The sequence below is a fragment of the Puma concolor genome, chromosome D1 (assembly GCF_028749965.1).
Source record: "Puma concolor isolate L17-30 chromosome D1, mPumCon1.1.hap2, whole genome shotgun sequence".
Taxonomy (NCBI): Eukaryota; Metazoa; Chordata; class Mammalia; order Carnivora; family Felidae; genus Puma; species Puma concolor.
In genome coordinates, this window is record NC_141676.1 from 76,207,034 (window position 1) to 76,230,087 (window position 23,054).

Below are 23,054 nucleotides of genomic sequence, written 5' to 3' on the forward strand. Positions count from 1 at the left end.
ACTTCACTGGTAGATAATGGTTGGTACCCCCCAGTCACCCAGGTGAATACCCAAGAATCTTTGATCTGTTCCTTTCTTACTCCCCATATTTGAGCCCAGCTTTGCCCCTTTCCCTGGTCTAATGCTTCTTATCTCCTTCCTCTTTGTCTAATTATCATTGTCCTTTTCATTTGCATCATTTTATTCTGCAATTAACAATCCTTCTCAAACTTTCCCTTCAAAATGTCTTTAAAAGAAAAAAAAAATCTAAAATCACAGCCCTAAAACCAGCCTATTGCAACAACTTTGCTGGAAGGCTTGCGTTTTAGCTTTTAAATTACTGTAGATTTTACATTCTGCTGAATAATGTACCGGGTTTTTTTTTAAATACAAAATTACTACCATCATGATGTAAAATTGACTCTACAGGAAGTTGCGCCATGTGTAACCACCTGCTGACGGTGGTGTGACCAGACTGTCTTCAGAAAGATCCTGGTTTCATAAAAGATGCCCAAAGATGTGCCCTGTAATATATATGCTTTCCCTAAAAATGCAGAGATCAAGTCACTGGTTAGCCTTCTGGTTGACTTTTTATGGGATTTTATGGGAGAACCACATTCATATAAATTGTTCATACAAAAAAAAAAAAAAGGCCTGAAATTAATATGAAGTACTTTGTGTGAACACTTTTACATTTAGGGAACTAAATTTTTACATAAAATATATTTCATGAATTTATAGATGAAATTAGTAGCAAAATATGACCTGATATGTTTGTACTCTGTAGGTAGTTTAATCTGTGTAATTATGGAAACATTTCATGTACCTGTTTTTACTTGGAGTCGTATGAAAAATTAACATGTAAGAGATGGACTGTTCCAGTTTTAGTCTACATCCAAGCATGTTTTTCCTTTGGGACAAATATTATTCACTGGTCTAGTAAGAGAAAGAGCATGTTGTTGTGGAAGAATATGACAGTTTAAAACACTTCTTGACTTCTTGACTTCTTGACTGATTGATTCCCAAAGCCATATCCTTTGTGTTAAATTGTGAACATTCACGTTCCATGAATATAATACTTGAGCAAAAACTTGAAGAAATGAGCATGTTGTGTCAAGCTAGTTTCATGTCTTCCTCAGGTTAGCTCAGTTGGCACTGGCATTTATTTGCCCTGTGACCTTTAGGCAAGTTGTTAGCCTCACAGGGATTTCATTTTTTTCACCAATAAATAGGGTTAAAAATACCTTATAGGTGACATTATGGTTATGGGAGAAACACACACACACACACACACACACACACACACATATACATATATGTGTGTGTGTGTGTGTGTGTTTATGTGTGTGTGTGTGTGTGTGTGTATGTATATTTAAATGCACACTGAAGCATTTAGGGGTGAGAATACATGAGGTCTGGAAGTTGGCTTAAAATACTCAACAAAAAAGTGTGGAGAGAGAGAGGCAAAATAAAGATGGTCAGGTTGATGGTAGTCAAACTGGGTGAAGGGTGCATGGGAGTTTTTTTTTAATCTTTACTTTTATGCAAGTATGAAAATTTTCATACTAAAAAGCTAAAGTCATCTTACAAGTGAAGGTTTGTAGAGTCCCTGACATATAACAATCACTAAAGAAATGTTAGTTCCATCTTCCAGTATTTAGTAAAGGATTAAAAACACATATATAATAATGTAGCTTCCCCTAGAAACTCTAATTTTAATGACCTTGACTTACTCGCAACCTTGAAGACCCAGAAAAGTTTTTTCAGCATGGAGACCTTACTCTGGAGGTTTAGGCAAGTTCTACAGACCCTCTGGAACCTGGTAGGACACCTCCAATCTCTACAAAAATCCTCATAAAGCTCTCTAGGTCTCTCTGTGGTCCCATAACTACTGGATATATCGTGCCGGCTTGCAAGTCTTGAAACCAATACATCTAGAAGATCAAGAAAGCCAGGACTGTTATGAGCACATGCTGATATGTCTGTGACACATATTTCTAGCTTATTTGGCCTTATTCTTGAGCTCATTTCTACCTGTTGTAGAACTTGTAAAGAACTAAGATTAATGCTCCTGCCTCCTCTTAAAGCATGCTGGGAAATACTTATTTTCAAGATTGAGGTTGTTGGGTGGGTAATGCTGAATATTAGCATATCTGAAAGGTAAGAACAGTGTAAGTCAACCTTGCCCACATTTTGACAAAGTCACTAAATCAGTCTAAGCCCCACCCCATAAAAACAAACAACCAACCAAAACCGAGGATACAGGTTTGGTGACAAGAATTAGAAGCTATGTCTAGTAATAAATCCAAGATGAGTGATTTAATACTTTTTTGTTTCTTTGTTTTCCTAATGGGGAAAAAGAATGGGTATAGTTTTTTAGAATGAAAATGTACAAATGAAAGAAGCCTTGCTCATTGTGCTTTTAAGTGAATAATTCTCCTCAATTTATGTTTGTACCTCCACTTTTTTAAAAGGAATTTAGAGCAAAGTCAAGAGAATGGGACAAGCAAGAGATACTGTATCAGACTCATCTGGTTTCTTTAGATGCTCAACAAAAATTATTATCTGAGAAGTGTAATCAATTTCAGGTACATTATCTAATACTATCCTCTAACTTAGAAAAAAATTAGAGGTTAACTATTGCTATCTTCATAATCTTACTACAGAGAGAAATGCCAACCACAGGAAAATAACCAGAACAGGTCTAATACTGGGTAAAGTCAAAAGTGCATGAACATTTTTAATGGTGAATTTAGTCCACGTGTCTCAAAGGATGGTACTTTTTAAAGTGTCCATTGTCATCATGTCATTAAATAACATATGTTTTTGCATGTCTATGGGCAAGTCGCTTAGAAAGTCTGAGATTGCTTGGTCTCTGACCTCAAGAATCTTACAGCTTAGAGGTAGAACACACATACATATTTACAGATAATTCATAGCAAGTGAATGGGAAACCCTTTTAGAGTTCAGAGGAGAAAGGGGGATATTGGGGCTGAGATAGTGAGCAAATATCCTACAGCAGGGGTTAGACTGGGGCTGGACCTTGAAGAAGATGTACAGTATTTTGAGAATATGTTTGGGGTGGTGGAAATAACAGCAAAATCACCGAAGCAAGACAGCAAAAGGCAAATTCTGGGTATAGAAAATGAGCCAACTGGTTGGGAGTCTGTATGGAAGGTGGGGAAGGTAGGAGATGGTAAGGCTGGTGAGTTGGATGCAGGTTATAATAAGCCTTAAAGTCTCATCTAAGGAATTTGGAATTTTTTATCAAAGCCAGTGAGAAACTATGGTTTTTGTTTGATTTGGGTTTTGTTTCTTATTTTTCATTCTTTAAGTTACTTGAATTATATGTTTATTATGTTCTCTGAGTTTAACAATACAAAATAATGTAAAATTAATAGCTTCATCTTCTACCCCGTTCTTATCCGTTTAATACAAACACTTAATAGGTGTTTTTCTTTCCATACTTTTTCTTTTGTTTGTACACACACGTAAAATGTGGATTTGGGAGAAATTATATATTTTTCCTTTTTAAAATTTTGTGGTTTTACCTAATAATAATTATCTGTCCGTATGGATACTCTCTCAAGTCATTACTTAGTTCTGCATAATATTTGATAGTATATGGTTTACATTACCATATATATATCATAGTATATAGTAGATATACCATAATTCTTTCAATCATCTCCTTACTGATGAACATTCAGGTTGTTTCTAGTTTTTTGCTATTATAATATTATAACAAATATCCTCTGATAGACGTCTTTAAATGCTAGTACTTTTCTTTTGTTAGATTAAAAATCCTAGAAATTATTCTTGAGCCACAGAGTATTATGTTCATTCAGATTTTTTTTTTTTAATTTTTTTTTTCAACGTTTATTTATTTTTGGGACAGAGAGAGACAGAGCATGAACGGGCAAGGGGCAGAGAGAGAGGGAGACACAGAATCAGAAACAGGCTCCAGGCTCTGAGCCATCAGCCCAGAGCCCGATGCGGGGCTCGAACTCACGGACCGCGAGATCGCGACCTGGCTGAAGTCGGACGCTTAACCGACTGCGCCACCCAGGCGCCCCCATTCAGATTTTTAAATGAATACTAGCATATTACCTCCCAAAAGATTATAGTAATGTACAATTCATGAGCAGTCTATGGGAGTGCCCATACTTTCACCAACATGGAATGTTATCAGTCTTTTTATTTTTTCCCAACTCGGACTGATAGTAGCATTGGCTTGATTTGTTTTGCATTTCTCTGACTACTTACAAGGTTGATCACCTCTTCATATCCTTCTGAGCCTTTTTCATTTCCTTTTCTGCATATTGCCTATTTACAAACTTTGCCAGTTTTCCTTTTGTGTTATTTCTCTTTTTCATATCGATGTATAGAAGTTTCTGTACCTTAAGAGTTATTAACGCTTGTTACTTGTGTTGACTGCTTTTTCCTACAATCCAACTGCTTTTGTTTAATTGTTTATTTTATTTTTCATCATATAGATACTTTCAACTACTGTGTAATGACATCCACAATTTTCCTCTTGTAAATATTCTTTCTTGCGTAATAAGACTTCCCTACCCCAGGCTTCCTACCCTACTCTGCATCTTGACTCTGAGGTTATACAAATGTATTTTCTTTTTATGTCATCCAAAACTGAAGTTTTAGAAAAAACCCAAGACTGAATTACAAAGAGTGAAACTTCATTATAAACATATTTAAAGATTTTTCCTAAATATTTTCTATCATTCTTGAATTTTATTCATGTAAGCTTAAATATGATATTCTCCATTTAATCGACACAGTCTTCGCTTTCTCAGAAACAGGCACAAAGTTACCAAACTCAACTAAATGGTAAAAAACAGTGCATAGAAGACGGCAGCTCAGAAGTTCCTCAGTTGATGTGCGAACCGGATCACAGTTGTGAAGCCAGTGAAAGAGATGAGTTCATTATTGAAAAACTAAAATCAGCTGTGAGTGAAATAGCATTAAGCAGGAATAAGTTACAGGATGAAAATCAGAAGCTTTTGCAAGAACTGAAAATGTACCAAAGACAGTGCCAGGTGATTATTTATTTCTCAATTGATCTTGCCCATGAGTTGTATAAATGATGAGTCAACAGGTGTATGGATTACATAATTTTCTATTACATGTGTAACTTCAATTCATATTTCCTCTTACTAAGTAATTCTCACTTGATGAGTAAATTCAGTAATCCCTTAAATACCCTACCCCACCAGAATGAACTTTGGTTCTGCCGCAGTATAATAATCATTACCAGTACAGTTTAACAGAGCTCACTTACAGATCTCTATGCCTAACACTCATGGCCCTTTAGCCTCACGCCACCCTGTGTCCCCACTACTCTCTCTGACCCTGTGCCCCTTTGACTTGCAGGAATCCTGGGTTGGAGACCCAGGAAATTAGTAAGGTTTCAACAATCTAATTACTCCAGGGAGGCCCTCCGTGTGATCTATCACTGTTCACTTTACCATAATCATTTACCAAAGAGTAGCCTGGAGTTTTGTTTTGTTTTGTTTTGTTTTGTTTCGTTTTGTTTTGTTTTTCAGGTAACCTCCACATTGGCAGATGGGATTGCTGATTTTTCCAAGAATTAATTTTCTTCTTAACCCAACAATCTTGTCTTTCTTTTTCTTTCTTTCTTTCTTTCTTTCTCTTTCTTTCTTTCTCTTTCTTTCTTTCTTTCTTTCTTTCTTTCTTTCTTTCTTTCTTTCCTTCTTTCCTTCCTTCTTTCCTTCTTTCTTTCTTTCTTTCATTCTTTCTCTCTTTTGCTCTTCTGCATCACTAAGGTTATCCAGCATTCATAAATTGGTCATTACCAATTTCTTTACTAAATGTATATTTCTTATTCATGGATATCCCAGTTACTTGACACATTCTATGGTTTTATCTACCACCTACAAGCATTCAGCCTTTTCTACCAATTCTCCCAAGTCAGCTGGCCCATTGTAGTCCCACTTTGTTCCTTTCTCATGCTAAGATATACTTTGGAGGTCACTGTCTGGGCAGACTTCCACTTCTGATCTTCTGCCACTTAAACTCCCAGGGGTTATTTTTTTAGTCTTGGGGAAACTCCTCATTCCCCCATCCTGCCACATTGTACATGGGATTAATTCTTTTATTTTAATATGATATTTATTTATTTACCAACTGCTATGAGAGAATTTGCCAAAATTATTTTTACAGATTTTGGTTCACAAAAAAAAAAAAAAAAAAAGATTTAATTATCCTTGGATCTAGGATCATTATTAAATTTAAACTAATAATCTCCATTTTATATTTTATACAAGAACCACATTTATTAAAAAAAAAAACTACTTGGCAATCAAAAATAATGAAATCTTGCCATTTGCAACTACGTGGATGGAACTAGAGGGTATTACATTAAGCGAAATTAGTCAGAGAAAGACAAATATATGACTTCACTCATATGAGGACTTTTAAGACACAGAACAGATGAACATAAGGGAAGGGAAGCAAAAATAACATAAAAACAGGGAGGGGGACAAAACATGAGACTTAAATATGGAGAACAAACAGAGGGTTACTGGAGGGGTTGTAGGAGAGGGGATGGGCTTAATGGGTAAGAGGCTTTAAGGAATCTACTCCTGAAATTATTGTCGCGCTATTTGCTAACTAATTTGGATGTAAATTAAAAAAATAAAAATAAAAAATATATTTGGGGAAAAAATAAAATTTAAATAAATAAATAATGAAATGAGAACAAACAAGAATGTATTAAAATGTATCAAATTGTATTTAAGTAATCAAATTGTTTTGTAATATGTAATATGTCTTGTATATGCGTACATAAAACATAAAAAACATAAACATAAAAAAACCCATAAAACATAAAAAAAAACACTAACCGAATTATCCTGGAATATTTTTTACACAAAAAATATGTTACAGCTTTAATGAAAAGATCTTTGAGAAGTAGTTTGTTTCAAAAACTTCAAGATAGCTAACATAAGATTTCTACTCCCAAAAAAACACTACTTATTTTTGATGCATTTGGGGAAAAAATGCTGAAAATAATGCTTTTATTTCCCTGTTTTATTTCCAAATTTGACCTGTGTTTCATTCTCTTTAAAGCAACACTAAATAAGAGGAGATCAATTAATTACTATTTGGTAGCTGATTTGAAGGTTTAAAAATCACTGCTTCTCTCAGACCATTCGGCAAAGTTCTAACTAAACAGATGGGCCTTAAACTTGTTTTGCAAAATTTATATTTTACCAAATGGGAATAATTGGAGGTAACTAATCACTTAACCAGTGCATATATTTAGAATGAAGTTTCCCTTCTCTTTTTGCAAAACTGTCATATGACAATGCTCCACATCTTGCACATGAATTTAAAAAGGCAACCATTTCAATTTGAATTATTGTCACTTATTGTATATAAAATTCTGTTTAGTTTACAGCATATTTTAATGCCAGATGCATCTGAATTTTTTTCTCACTTGTCTTTCCACAACTTTGAAATGTGTCAGTATACATACTAATTCCGTTGCATAGAATTATTTACTAGGCTGTACTACACTCACATTTTAAAAATATGCAACATTTCCTATTGGAGGTTAATGACAAAAAGAAATTGTCCTGCATTTTTCTAATATCTGTGCCAAAAAAATTGACCTTTTTTTATTTGTCAATGTGTCATTATGGGACTAGAGCAGCAATGTCCAGTGGAAATAGAATGCAAGCCACAAATAGAATTTAAGTTTTTCTAGTAACCACATTAAAAGAAGTCATAAGAAATGGGTGAAATTAAAACATAATAATAATTCATTTATATTCATTCAACATATATTCAAAGCATTATCATTGCAACATATAATCAGTGTAAAATTATTGAGCTAATGAGATATTTTACATTTCTTTTCATACTAAGTCTTCAAAATCCGGTGTGTATTTTGCACTTACAACATATCTCAATTTGGAAGCCAAGTAGTCACTGGAAATACTTGATCTGTGTTTAGATTTCATAAAATTTACAATTAAAAAAGTAGATTTACAGGGGCACCTGGCTGCCTCAGTCGGTAGAGCATGTGACTCTTGATCTTGAGGTCATTAGCTTGAGCCTCACGTGGAGGATTGAGTTTACTTTTTAAAAAAGCAGATTTACATACCTCAGCTGTTCCAAACAAACTTGAGAGTGTTCTAGTAACTGAATCAAGTACCAAAGAATCATTTTCCTAATTATTTGCATCCACATTGACAAATAAATAATTTGACTTTTATGCAAAAGCATGCCAACCACATCTAAGTTAAATAAATTCACTAATTTTGTGTCAACTTGGTATTATTAATGTTGAATTCAAAGGGATATTGCATAAATCAAAGAACAACTCTCAATTTACCAATATCAACAAAACCTCTTTTCTTGTACTTTCCTAGTCAATTTACATAATGCTGTCAATTATAATTAAAATCTTTTGCATACTCATTCATGTTAGAAAAATGTGTCAAATCATTATTATTGATTTGTATTATGAAGAGTTTCAATTTTGACATAAATTCTCTCACCTGTGTAGCGAGATCACAAAGCTTTTTTTTTTCCTTAGGGATAGGGAGCCCTTTCCCTAGGGGGGTTAGGGAGTATCTTCAAATATCACTCTTCTAGGTATTATTTTCTAATTAGAGTAAACATTTTACAGACTTTTAGCTAACTCCAGCTCATGGTGACTTTGCATTTCATTGGCCTGGAGTTACACCCCTTTTATGCTCCCCTGCCCCAAGTGAAGGAAGACCGAGCTGTCTACCCACAGCTCCAAGTTAGATTGCTCCGGAGGCAAATTTGCAAGACAGGGAGCACAGATGGTGCCTGCTTCAATTGGGCAAAGTCATGGATGACATTCACATCAAGTTAATTTGTTTTTCTACTTGCTAATCTATTGTTTCACATTTCTTTTGTTTGTTCCTTTTTGAAATTTTAGCCTCATCTGAAAAATCCACACTGTTTGAAACAGTGACTTTATGCAAACAAGTTTATTAAAGCATCCATTTGAATACATTTTTACTCTTATGTCCAGGTCAGCCAGGAACTTCTGGGGCCAAAGTATTGCAATTAGGTCCTTCACTGAACCCGGGTCTCGAGGTCTCCCAGAAAATAATACAAATTTAAGGCTTAGGTTAAAAAAAAAAAGTTTAGCTGGGAACTCATATATCCTATGCTGTCTGCGTAATGATATTTCTAGGCTCTGTGAATTTGGGGGTAAGAATGAATAAGAAAACATATGTCCACACAAAAGCTTGTAATGAAATTTTATAGCATATTATTCATAACAGCCAAAAAGAAGAAATATCAAATGTCTATCAACTGGTGAATTAATAAACAAAATGCAGTATATTCGTGCAATTAAATATTATTTATCAACAAAAAGGAATGAAATACTGATACATGCCATAACATGGATAAACCATAAAAGCATTATGCTGAGTGAGAGAAGCCAGTCACAAAGGCCATGTATTGTATGACCCCATTTGTGTGAAATGTCCAGAAAAGGTAATTCCATAGAGACAGAACATACCATAGCGGTTGCCAGGGGTGATGGGGAGCAAAAATAGAAAGTGACTACTAAAGGGTATTGGGTTTATTTTGGTTGTGATGAAAATGTTCTGGAATTAGCGGTGATGCTTACCCAGCTTTGTGAATATACTAAAACCCACTGAATTGTACATTTTAAATGGGTGAATTTTATGGGATGTGGATTATATTCAAATAAATCTATTAATGATACATACAAAAAATTATTAATAAATGATTTTTTTAAAATATCTGTAGTGTTCTCTGCAGCCTTTATTAGCAGAGGAACCTCCTGCCCTCATAACACCCAACCCTGTCTTTACCAGCAAGCTGCAGGTCTATGTCACTTATTTTGCTTGAAACGAATTATTTTTGCATCTTGAATGTTCCAACTGGACTAGTAGACAAAAGACCTGGATTTTTCTTTTCCAAAATCTGCCGCTTGTAAGCTATGTAACTTTGGACCAAGTATGGCCCTCAATTTCCTCATCTACTAAAGTGGCGATGGACTTGATGACCTAGGTCAGGTACACTTAATAAATAATAGTTTCTCTGTAGAAGCAAGTAAAAGAAATCCAGTGATATGGAAGCACTCTGCCATTCCTCGCCCCCAGAGAACAGCCAAGCACTGCTGGAGAAAATCACTCTCAACAGGCCAGGGTCACAGATCTCAAATGAACACGCAACATGGCCAGGAATCCCACTCTGTGGCTCCACCCAGCTAATTCTCCCATTCCCATTGCAGGCCATTTCAAACCTTCTCCACTCTTAAAAATCACTCCCATGCCCCCACCTCCCCTTCTCCTTCCAGTGACATTGCCTTTTTTACCTCCCAAGGGAAATAGAAGCCAACAGAGAGCCACTGTCTTCTCTCTCCATATCCAGATGCATATGCTGGTCTGCATTCCATTTTCCTGCTCTTCCCCTGGTGCTTTGGGACCTACCCTACCTACTTCTCAAGAACCCACACCATTACTGTTAATCCTCCTCTCTTCTGATTGGACCCTTCCCAACAGGTTTTAAATTTGCTCAAGCCTCTTGTCAACAAAATAAGACAGTGGGCTCACAGGATTGCTGGTGTCTCTAGTTGCCAGATAAAGTAGGACTACTACTGGGCAATAGGGGAACCATAGACCATGGTTTACAACTCACTCTGTTGGTTATTGTCTTGTTTAAGTTGGTAATTATTTGCCTTAATCCGAACTTTACACATTAATCGTTATTCCTACTTTTATGCTTCTCTCAAATTTACATACAATGTGACCATATTTGTGTGATTATTTGATTATTCTTTGTCTTTTCTTTATCACTAGACTGTGAGCTCACTGAGAACAGTCTTGGTATCCTCAGTGTTGAGCACATGATAAGGGCACAGCAAATATTTGTTGAATAAATGAATGAAGGAATGAAATTCTGTAAGACAGAGCCAGCAAATGACTAAAAAAGGACTAAATACCAGTTTATTTGAAATTAAGCTGGTTCATAGATGTTAAATATTTTTGGGTATACTATACATCATGGTATCCAGATATGAACATTGAACATTTTTTTGGATGTTTTTATTTAGGCCATGGAAGCAGGACTCTCGGAAGTGAAAAGTGAGTTACAGTCACGTGATGATCTCTTGAGAATTATAGAAATGGAACGATTACAGCTGCACAGGGAATTATTAAAAATAGGAGAGTGCCAAAGTGCTCATGAAAATAAGAAAAGGTATATTCTTTATATTCAGAAGCCTGAGAGAAACTGTTTAAGACATGATGTTTGAAGATTTTAAGAGCTTTAGATTTAAAACTAGAATGAAAAGTCTCTTTGTTTTGTATTTACATGCTGTTATTTGTTGGATAATATTAGATATTAAAAATAAAATCAGTGATTATTTCACCCTCAAAATTAATGTATTTACTTTCCTAGAAAAATGTATTGTATTCTGGTGTCTGGATACTTCTGTATCGCAGAACATCAGAAATTTTCTCAGAACTTGTATTTTTCAGGAGACTGTAAAAGCAGTAGTATAGAGCTGATATTTGTATATATTGCTAAATAAGAGTTATTCCATATTTTCAGATGTTTCTATCTTGATTGCCTATAAACCTGTTATTAACTTTTTCACTTGTAAATGCTGTATTTATTTTGGTCTCCATACGCACTCTCCCTTGTCAGTTGCATTAAGAGTTTGTTAGAACAGATTTTTTTTCCTCTTTTAAAATCAGGCAGATATTGTGTATTCCATAAGCACAAAGGAAATGGGATTGCTAAGGATTATTAAATATTTACACTTGTGAGTAGAAAGTTTGACTGTTCTATTCGTTGATGTTCTCATTCTCCTTGGAACTTGAATCCTTCTCAAATCTGAAGGCTCATGCAAGACCAGTGATAGGACTTTAAAAATTGACTAACCAAATGGTAAGGGATATTTTCTTGAAAGATGATAACATTGTTTCAAAGGCAGTAATTATTTCGTTAAAGTTGTGGGACCTGCTCAAATTTTTTTTGAGCCCTATGCTATGGCAAATGGCAAATGGCAAATTAAGGTTCCTAAAAATGACCTATTATGTGTCTCACCAAAGATGGTAGGATGCCTATTCACCAGTCAACATTATAGCATGTTCCACATGCAAGTTATATATTATTATCACCGGTCATTAGGAAATCTATTGGAAAAATATAATATGCAAGGCACTGTTCCAGTGTGGTGAGTTGGTGAGAAATGTCTTTGCACAAAGAATGCATATGCCTAAAAACATAAGAGGTGTCCTAGAAAAGCAAACCTTGCACCCCCTGCCTAGCTCTGGTTTTATGTAAGAGCATGGTAGGTCCTTTCTGTGGGGCTGTCTCACAAGGCCAATGCTGAATTGCAGACATTGCCAACTTTCCTTCAATATAGGATTTAATCTAAGATCTTGCACTTATTTGCATATTTGGCCAATACAAATCTTTTGTCATGCCTAATGCCATTCTCTATTGAAGTTGGTATTTATTTTGATCTTTCATCTTTCTCATTTGGAGGGTATTCCTCAGTTCTAGTATTCTGAGATTTGATGAAAAGATAGATATTTAACTTTTCACAGCTTCCCTTGTATCTTAGACTTTGGGCTGTCTTCTTAGCCTTCCTCTTTCCCATTGAAAATTTCTAATCCTTTGGTTTGTTCTCATATGAATGTGATTCCATCCTCTTTATTGTTTTGGTTTCTTTTATTTGGACTCTGTTTCTTCTTTACAGTTGTATTAAGGTGAAGCAGCCCAGACTTCTGAGTGCAGATGCACAATAGTTTTATAGAAGTAGCATAGGAATGCTTTTATTCATTTTCAGATCCTTTCTCAATAATGCCAAGATTTTGTTAGCTTTTTCTTTTTTTGAGCTACAGAAGCACCTTGGGCTGATATGTTCTGAGAGTTATTAAAAATAATTCCAACGTTCCTTTTCTACACGACAACTGATAATTCCTTTATCTATTTATATTAGCATTTTATATTAGCATGATTACTGTTTTCTTCTTTGAATTTGTCCACGTTGAAGTTTGATGTTTGTTCCGATCACTCAGTGAAATTTACACAACTATAATGAGGTGTTTCCCCCCGCCCCCCCCATTCAGATCATCATTCCACTCCCTGAAATTGCTTAGGAAGAATTGAAAAATAGGAAATTTCATTTTTCACCCCTTTCAAATAAGAGCAAATGAGAAGAATTTAAGACTGATTCTGGAATAATGTTTAAAGAGAATATTGGATAGAATGCTCACAATAGATGACTGAGTAGGAAACAGAAGGGACTGAAAAATGTGTGCAGTACATTCTAATTGTACGGAAATAGTATCTATATGCCTATGCAGATATGCAGATGTATATATTTATATATTTATAGGTATATTTATAGATATGTATATATTTATACACACATGCCTAGAAAAAAAGACCGTCAGTATACACAAAAACACCAACAATGCTTTTTCCCTAATGATAACGTAATAGCAGTATATACTCTGATATACTCTGTTTTCTACAGTTAACATATGTATTTGATTATCAGAGGAAAAGCAATCCAGTCTAGATACAAGTACCTCAGGGATATCACTATTAATTTATACCTTTTAAAGATACCTTTATTTTCAATATTTACATTCATTATTTCTCTGTCATTCCTCAGATTTTGTTTTGTTTGTGTGGCTTAAGTTTTTGATTGATGAAACCTTTTAAGAAGTTCTTTGGAAATCTGAAATTGTACTCACTCACATGTGGGTACATTCCTCAGAACACCAGACTTTCCCAGATTAGTCAAGCCATTGAAAGCATGCCACTTTCCGTGCCTGGCTAGTGCAAGTGATTTTTAGTGATTTTTCACTTACGAGCTTCCGAGATGTAGAAGGGAACCTGTTTCTACTTCTCCAGACTTCCTGTGGAAATTGTATTTTCTGTACCAGTTTCTGCTTCTCCTCTCTGGTAGCCACATGTGCTAGCAATTCCATTTTATAAATGAAGCAGCCAAAGAAGAGATGTATTTGAACTTTCTCTGGGCAGGCTGTCAGATTTAGTCACATTGGATCCCTTTTATGGAGTCCCTGCTCCCTTCGGACTCCCCCCGACATAGTTCCTTTCCACAATGTAGAAGCAAGTTAGATGTGTTTCCTTTTCTTAAGGGGTTCCAAAGCCATTTTATTACAGAAAACACTCTTCTTATATAAAAATCTTATCTACATATGCAAAGCCAGTATTCTGCCCATTTTCAACGTATAATTGAAATTCCATATTAATTGCTACCTTTTATTTTTTGTCACTAAAACCATTTGCACTCAGTTAAATATGTGAATACTTATGGGATCTGAATGTATTAGCATTTGCAATTTCTGCAGCTTGAAAATTTTCCAATAAACTAATAATCTCTTTCTGCAACCTACAATCGTCTAAATTAACAATATAATCACCACAGTTTACTCAGCGAAGTTTAATTTTTATTCACTTTAATCTGTAGACATGAATCATCTTACTCACCTTCGACTAAAGAACCAGAAAGGAAAAGGAAAGAGTTGTTTTCAGTGATCCTAGATCAGCCAAATCATGAAAAAGAGTTGAACAAGGTATGGAAACATTCTGAAGCCTCTGAATGCAGAGGGGGGAAACACTTCCTTCTCATTCCCTTCTTTTTTCCTTCTATAGTTCCCCCAAAGATAATAACCTACCAGCCTAATTCTGACATTCTTCTGTGCGACGCTGTGAAAAATGCAAACCTTCAGTCACCGTCGTGCCTAAAACGTGAAGGGCCTTGTGGCCCCGTGACAGGTAGCTTATGGCGAGAAGAATGAGAGCACAGACTCAGGCATGCAACCATATATATTAGGTGCATGAGCTTGGGGAAGTTGCCTGTGCAAGCTGCTCAGGGTCCGCATTTCTAGCTTGGGGATGGGATAATTAGCACCTCCCTCATAAAATCGCGATAAGGATTAACTGAGCTAATAAGAGCCTCTACTTGGCACTGACCTGTGCCAGGAGCTGTTCTGAGGGCTTAACAAATCTCAATTCATGTATTCCTCACAACCATTTTATAAGGTAGGTGCTAATATTATCTTACTTTCTCATTTGAGGACCCTAAGGCATAGAGAAGTTAGGTGATTTCCCCCGATGTTACACAGCTGTTAGGCAGCAGAGGTCAGATTGGAACTCAGGCAGTCTGACTCCAGAGTCCACGCTCTTCCCTTAAGTTAAAATCCGTTTAAAACTCGCAAGTAAAGTGCTTAGAACAGGGCTCGCCTAGCTCAGAGGGAGCGTCTAGTAAGCGAAGGCTGCTCTTGGTATTGGTTACACCCGCCCTTTGTCACCGAGCACCTAACATGTGCCAAGTAGACTGCCAGGTGCTGGGAATACAAGGGTGAATGAGGCCCGGGCGCTGTCCTTGAACACCTTGTGGTTCCCAGCTGCCTACAGAAAGCATATTCTCTTCTCTCCCTAGCAAAATCCAATGGTGGCTTCCTTTCCATGAAGCTTATCATGGCTGCTACCCACGTCTCTGGTCTTTAGGTTTGAGGATCACACCTAAATATTCAGTATTATGTGATCTAAACAATTGGAAAAACCTGAGCGTGGCTTTGAATTATCATCTATCCCAGCACACAAAAGTGAAAATAAGTATTTGGAGAATGAATGAAGGTGAAGGTCTCCCATAATTGTGTAGGTTCATGAATTCAGTGGCTGTTTGTATAAAGTCAACAATCATTTATTGAGCATCTAGCAGGACTCTCGCTATTCTGCTCATTTCTGTAGGAACTACAATGATGTGAAAGGCAAATCCTGTCTCCCAAAGAGTTGACCGTCAGGTAGCTATTAAGTGTAGAAAAGGTGTTATGAATTAACGGTCATTTTCCTTATATTTTTCACATACTCCCATGAAACTGATTTCACTGCTATTTAAAAGTATAACTTTGAAAAAGTGTTCTTTACTCGTGTCCCCAGTGAATGCATTATGATACAAAGGTTGATTAAAGCCACCTAAAGTATAGTTACACCATTCTGAACCTCCCACACTCAATAAAACCCTGAGTAATAAGGAATCTACTGACATTGCACAGTTTTGACATGGAAGGAGAGAATGCTAGGCACAAATTCTCTTCATGGGCTCTTGGAGACCTCTAGATAATGCACTGCTGTGCAGAAAAGGTAACAAATGAATTGGGTATAAATAGCTGTAGCTCCCAGGAAGTGTTTGTGGAGAGCATTTTCATTCTCTTGTAATAAAAGCAACAAGAGCCATGTATTATGAATCCTGCAAGTGTCTTATTTCTTTCTCTGTTTTCCAGTGTAGAACTATTTTTGTTTTGTGATAAAATTGACATTTTTAATAAAGCCAAAAGTCATTTAGAGCTCGGTAAATTAATCTCATTTAGCAGGAAGCTTTGCAGTATAGCATGTTGTTTTAGTATCTAAACGCTGTGAAAATAATAAAAATAGTTTATTCCTTTCTCATAATGGGATATTCATGTTTGCACATTTTAAAAGTTCCATTTTAAGAGAACATGTTAACTACACAACAGGGATGTAATCAGCAAAATCCAAACAGGGACAAACCCCAGAACAGCCCTGTTGTTTCATCAAATAAATTGTAAGGAAAAAAAAAAAAAAACAGAGAGAGAAGATTGGAGACAAAATGAGACCTGTAACATTGTCCTCAGGGTGAGGACATTTGTACCCTCTGTCTCCGGGTCCCTTCTTTTGCTCTTCGGAGTTGGGTGACTCAAGCCCAGTTAGTTCCCTTCCTGGTGAGTCCTTTTTGTTTTTCCCCCTCATCTATTCAATGATGGAGTTGGACCATGTGATTCCTAAGGTCATGTCAAACTCTGAAATTCTAAAAATGTTAGTACTGAGAACAAAATCACAGGGGGGTTGGTGGTATAAAGCTAAAGACAAGCCAAGTTTGCCTTCTGGACACGTGTCCTTTCCATGTTAGGTCATCCCATGCTAGCTTTTTCCAATGTGTGAACCACCTTCTAGGGCCCTGTGCCCATGGGTTACATGGCACAATGGGTAGTAAGGTCCTAGAATCAGACTGCCTGTCACCAGGAATGTGACTGTGAAAAGTTACATACTTAACTCCTTCATTCTGCAAAACAGAGAACTCTTGCATGGCTTAGATGATGTATACAGACTACTTAGAACACACACAAAAAGAAAGATATGATCCAGTCCACATATTTAGATCACAATTCAAATAAACAAACAGAAAAACATACATTGAGCTTCTGACACATTTGTAAATTTGAATACTGCCTGGATATTTGATGATATGGAGGAGTTATTAATATTTTTAAGATATTACATTGGTATTCTGGCTATTTTTTAAAAAGAGAAAGAGATATATTCTTTTACAGATATATCCTGAAATGTCTAAAGATGAAATGAAACTAAAATCAATTTTAGAAGTAAGTGCCCTGGAGAAATTCATATAAATCTCTTTGTGGATGGACTCCACCAACCTCTCCAGCCTCATGTGTCACAACACGCCAAGTCCCGGCCATTCCAGACTCCTCTTGCTTCACTGTGTCTGCATTCTCTCTCACCCCTACTCTTCACTCTTTGCCTGGGAGCCCTTCTCCACCCCTGCCTTCCGTCTGGCTTCTATTCATCCTTCAGTATTTGTCTGACGTCCCATCCTCCGAGAAGCCCATCCTGACATCCCCAGGTTGGGTTAAGCATCCCTCCACTACATACCCCTGACGTTGATTGTTTATTTTCGTCTCCCCCAATGGACCACGATCTTCTTGAGACTGGCGATTGGGTACTTTATCTCCAGATCTCAAGAATTAGACACAGTTAATGATTTCTAGAAAGGTGGTAAGAGGCTGGACTAAGACAGTGATAGTAGAAATGCAGAGCAGAGGAGAGATTTAGAAGTGCAAGGGACAGAATTTGCTGCCTGACTGTATTTGGTGGGACAGGGTGGGGAGGAGCCCAAGGTGAACCAGAGGTTGCTGACAGGGAAGGCCTAACTATGGTTAAGAATAAGAGACTCCACAGGCTTAAGGGCAGGAGGTGATGCATTTTCATGGATACACGAAGTTTGAAATTTATTATAACATGATTCTGAAAAACATAGCATTCAGTCACAAACAGTACCCACAATGTAGTTAAAAAAAAAAAAAAAAAAAAAAAGCCCTGAATTTAAAACCAAGAGTCCTAGGTTCTAGTCCTGGCTTTGCCAGTTAATAGCTTTATGACCTTGAACAAGGCACCTAACCGTTCTAAGCCAGTTTTTTTCTCCCTAAAAAACATGCCTGGGGGGCGCCTGGGTGGCGCAGTCGGTTAAGCGTCCGACTTCAGCCAGGTCACGATCTCGCGGTCCGTGAGTTCGAGCCCCGCATCAGGCTCTGGGCTGATGGCTCAGAGCCTGGAGCCTGTTTCCGATTCTGTGTCTCCCTCTCTCTGTGCCCCTCCCCCGTTCATGCTCTGTCTCTCTCTGTCCCAAAAATAAAAAATAAAAAATAAAAAAAAATAAAAAAATAAAAAAAAAAAAAACATGCCTGGTCCATCCACCTCTGGGTAGTGAGTCCAGACCTCTTCCGTCACACATTCTACAGTGGTTGTGTGATGGGTGTAGAGTGAAGTTATAGAGCAGGGCCTATAGCTGACAGTAAGATATTATGCACTTACAATTTTAAAGGAGTAGATCTCATGTTAAGTGTTCTTACCACGAAAAAAAAATTTTTAAAGGAACACAAGGAATCTTTTGGAGATAATGGGCATGATTATTACATCTGTTGTGGTGATAGTAGCATGCATGTATGTCCAAATTCACCAAATCGTATATAAGTACATGCAGTTTTTGAATACTAATTATATCTCAATGAAGCCGGGAGGTTCAGTGCTTGATGTTTTCTCCACCTTCCTGTCAAAGTGGTTGTCAAAGTAGGATCAGTGGTAAGTGGTGATGTGCATATAATAGAAAATAGAAGTGAGAAATGGAATTTTGAATTTGAAAGGAGACAAGTAAATCAGTCATTTATTGTGAGTATCTGTTTTTCGTTCAGCCTTGATTGGAAAAGGAGGGTAAAGTGGGGCCTGCCAAAGGTTTAAGGGAGGACGGGAAGGCTGAGCATGGCTAACAAAAGCTTCAAGCCACTTTCTAGAGAAAAAGATCTGTTGATATTTGCTGGAATGTATCTGCTGCAGATAAGAAGCCAACTGTATCAGGAGGAAGAGTGCCATGGTTCTGAGCAGGAAAGAATGAGGAATGAAATCTCGGACCTAACAGAGGAACTTCATCAGAAGGAGATCACTATAGCAACTATCATGAAGAAAGCTGCCTTTCTGGAAAGACAGTTAAAAATGGAGTTAGAAATAAAAGAAAAAATGTTATCAAAACAGCAGGTATGCAAGCGGGCAGGACAGCACTTGTCCAGGTCACTGTCTTGCTCGGCTCTGATAGTAAGTCTTCATCATTGATTCATAAGCCGTTGCATTTCTTGCTATTGTTTCTGAGGCTAGCATCATTTGCGAAATAATGCGAAGTGTCATCAAAAAAGAACCGGGGAAAAAGTGACAGCACAAGATAATTGCATTAAATTCCGTCCTAACATTTTCTCGTGACCTGTATTTTGATCGCCTCCCACAGGATGCTCTAGTCAAAGATTTTTTCTTGAATTTGTTTTCTATATCCCATTAGACTTTTTGTCTTAAAAAAAGGCCTCTATTCCAGCCTTTCATGGATACTTCCCACCCCCATGTACATATACGTGTATATGAGATATATATTTTTTAAGTTTATTTATTTATGTTGAGAGCGTGCATGAGCGGGGGAGGGACAGAGAGAGAAGGAGGCAGAGAATCCCAAGCAGGCTCTGTGCTGTCAGTGCAGGGGCCAATGCGGGGCTCAGTCTCACAGTCCATAAGGTCGTGACCTGAGCCGAAATCAAGAGTTGGACGCTAAACCAACTGAGCCACCCAGGCACCCCCCCCATTTTATATATTTATTTTGGGGTTTTTTAAAAATAGATGTTGAAACATGAAAATTAGTCCATGTTTACTGAACATTGACTCAACGCACAGCATGGTTCATGGTAAAAAAACTGCAATTATAATGTTCTACTGTTAAAATACTGCAAGAACTTCAAAGTCTTCCCTCCTTCCGTTTCTTTCCTTCCTTCCTTCCTTCCTTCCTTCCTAACTTCCTTCCTTCCTTCCTTCCATTTTGTTTGAAATTCCTTCAACACTTTACTCATCATCAAATTGGTGATTAAAAAGTGTAAGGTTTACCTGCTTTTTTAAATCCCAAATCAGGAGGCTTTGCGTGCACCATTCAATAACTTTCTGGGCATTTAAGGGTCACTTCATAAATAAGATGGTTATTTAAATCCTGTGTATTATAAAAACAAGAAGAGATTTGGCCTTTGTCCAATTATAAACCTTCAACTGATCAACTTGTACAATACACAGGAAAACAGCATAGATGGGATAGTGGCAGTGGTTGTACCTGATAGGAAAAGATATTTTACAGGTGTGAACAGTGACCTGGGTAACTGGATTATGGATGATTTTTTTTTGAAATGAAATTTTTAAAATTTAATCCAACTTAGTTAACATGCAGTGTAATAATGATTTCAGGAATAGAATTTAGTGATTCATCACTTACATATAACACCCAGTGCTCATCCCAGCAAGTGCCCTCCTTAATGCCCATCGCCCATTTAGCCCACCGCCCCGACACCCCACCAGCACCCCTTAGTTTGTTCTCTGTATTTAAGAGTCTCTTCATGGTTCATCTCCCTGTTTTTATCTTGTTTTTGCTTCCCTTCCCCTATGTCCATCTGTTTTGTTTCTTAAATTCCACATATGAGTGAAATCATATGACTCTGACTGACTTATTTTGCTTAGCATAACACACTCTAGTTCCATCCACATTGTTGCAAGTGGCAAGATTTCATTCTTTTTGATGGCCAGATAATATTCCATTGTATATATTTTTGTCCATTCGTCAGTCAGTGGACATTTAGGCTCTTTCCGTAATTTGGCTATTGGCGATAGTGCTGCTATAAACATTGGGTTACATGTGCCCTTTCGAATCAGCACTCCTGTATCCTTTAGATAAATACCTAGTAGTGCAATCGCTGGGTCGTAAGGTAGTTCTGTTTTTAAGTTTTTGAGGAACCACATACTGTTTTCCAGAGTGGCTGCACCAGTTTGCATTCCCACCAGCAGTGCAGACGGGTTCCTTTTTCTCCACATCCTCACCAACATCTGTCGCCTAAGTTGTTAATTTTAACCATTTTGACGGGTGTGAGGTGGTATCTCATTGTGGTTTTGATTTGTATTTCCCTGATGATGAATGATGTTGAGCATCTTTTCATGTGTCTGTAGCCATCTGGATATCTTCTTTGGAAAAGTTTCTATTCCTGTCTTTTGCCTATTTCTTCACGGGAATATTTGTTTTTTGGATGTTGAGTTTGATAAGTTCTTTATAGATTTTGGATACTAACCCTTTATCTGATGTGTCATTGCAAATATCTTCTCCCATTCCATCTGTTGCCTTTTAGTTTTACTGATTGTTTCCTTTGTCGTACAGAAGCTTTTTATTTTGATGAGGTCCCAATAGTTCATTTTTGCTTTTGTTTCCCTTGCCTCCAGAGACATGTCAAGTAAGAAGTTGCTGAGGCCAAGGTCAAAGAGGTTGTTGCCTGTTTTCTCCTTTAGGATTTTGATGGCTTCCTTTCTTACATTTTAGGTCGTTCATCCATTTTGAGTTTATTTTTGTGTTTGGTGTTAGAAAGTGGTCCAGGTTCATTTTCTTGCATGTTGCCGTCCAATTTTCCCGGCACCATTTGCTGAAGAGACTGTCTTTTGGTTATGGATGATTTTTATTTTCACCTTTATATTTTTTGGTATTTTTAGATTTTTGTTAAGGAAAATATAGTTTGTAATCTACAAAAGTAAATCTTTTCAAGGGAAATGTTTTATATAGAAATGAGCCTATGTAAATAAAAGAGAGGATACTATTTCTGAGTACTGCTAAGTAGAAAAAATCAGGGAAAAATAAATAAATTAGACAAAATGAAGCGGCCACACAAAAAGAGAGCCGTTTGGCAGAAATATTAGAACAAAATTAAACATCAAAGTCATATTTGCATATTGTTAAAAATGAGGTAGTGAAGAATTCAATGGGCAGTGTTATTCGAGCATGTTTTAAATAGTGGTTTTTCTGGTAATAATTGGCATACAATAGAAAATAGAAGTGATACGGAATTTTGGTATGGGAAAGAACATCATTATTGTCAGTATCTGTTTTTAATTTAGCACTGGTCAGGAAAGGAGGGTAAAGTGGGGCTGCCAAAGAGAGACCTGAATGCAAATACCTGATTTGGAACGATCATGCCTAAGAAGCGTTTCTCTTCACTGCCCTTAGAAAATGTTTATGTGAATAAAATTAATTTTAATACAATTGTGAGCTTTTATTATGAATTTTACACTCACTTTTTCCTACTGATCCCCTTCCAGGTCTCAGACATGAGATACAAAGCTGTCAGAACTGAAAACACACACCTGAAAGGGATGATGGGAGATTTGGACCCCGGACAGTATATGGTAATTAATAATGCTGAAACTATTCAGTAACTTGAACCGAGATACTACGTACTTGGTCAGGACTTGCCCAGACATTATTTGCTAAGCACGTCCCATGCGTCAGGCAGGCAGCAGTGGGGGCAGCAAATTATCTTGTACTTGGACTAAACTTACTTTTATCCTCAGGCTAGAACATTTGAATTTCTAGTTTTCTCCTCTGTTCTTTTCTTGGATTGGGCTACAGGCTGATCATTTCCTCAAACATACCACTTCCTTGCTTTTTTTTGCTCTCACGGTTGCCTCTGAAATCCTCGTGTCCTGACTCATGTGTCAACCGTACCCTTGATGAAGCCGCCCCTAAAACTCCAGTGAGAATGAGTTGTGCCATCCACACTGGGTTTATATTTTGGTGTCGCTTGTTTTGTAGCCTGACACTTCCCCACTGGGTGGTGAACAGGGGCCACATTTTACTGAAGTGTGTACCACCAGCA

The 23,054-nt window shown here is 36.9% G+C and overlaps 1 protein-coding gene across 6 annotated transcripts in view; it reads left to right on the top strand.

The window, feature by feature from the left end:
- The window catches only part of DEUP1 (deuterosome assembly protein 1), an 83,009-nt gene that overhangs the window by 28,775 nt on the left and 31,180 nt on the right, over positions 1–23,054 (top strand). For 3 of the 6 annotated variants that reach the window (XM_086678560.1, XM_086678559.1, XM_086678564.1), the window contains exons 6-11: positions 2,454–2,567; positions 4,794–5,036; positions 11,093–11,238; positions 14,495–14,600; positions 19,180–19,434; positions 22,498–22,584. In XM_086678560.1, the coding sequence (XP_086534686.1) occupies positions 2,454–2,567; positions 4,794–5,036; positions 11,093–11,238; positions 14,495–14,600; positions 19,180–19,434; positions 22,498–22,584 (951 nt within the window). The remainder of the gene's footprint in view (positions 1–2,453; positions 2,568–4,793; positions 5,037–11,092; positions 11,239–14,494; positions 14,601–19,179; positions 19,435–22,497; positions 22,585–23,054) is intronic. The other 3 variants (XM_086678561.1, XM_086678563.1, XM_086678562.1) reach the window with 3 other exon arrangements.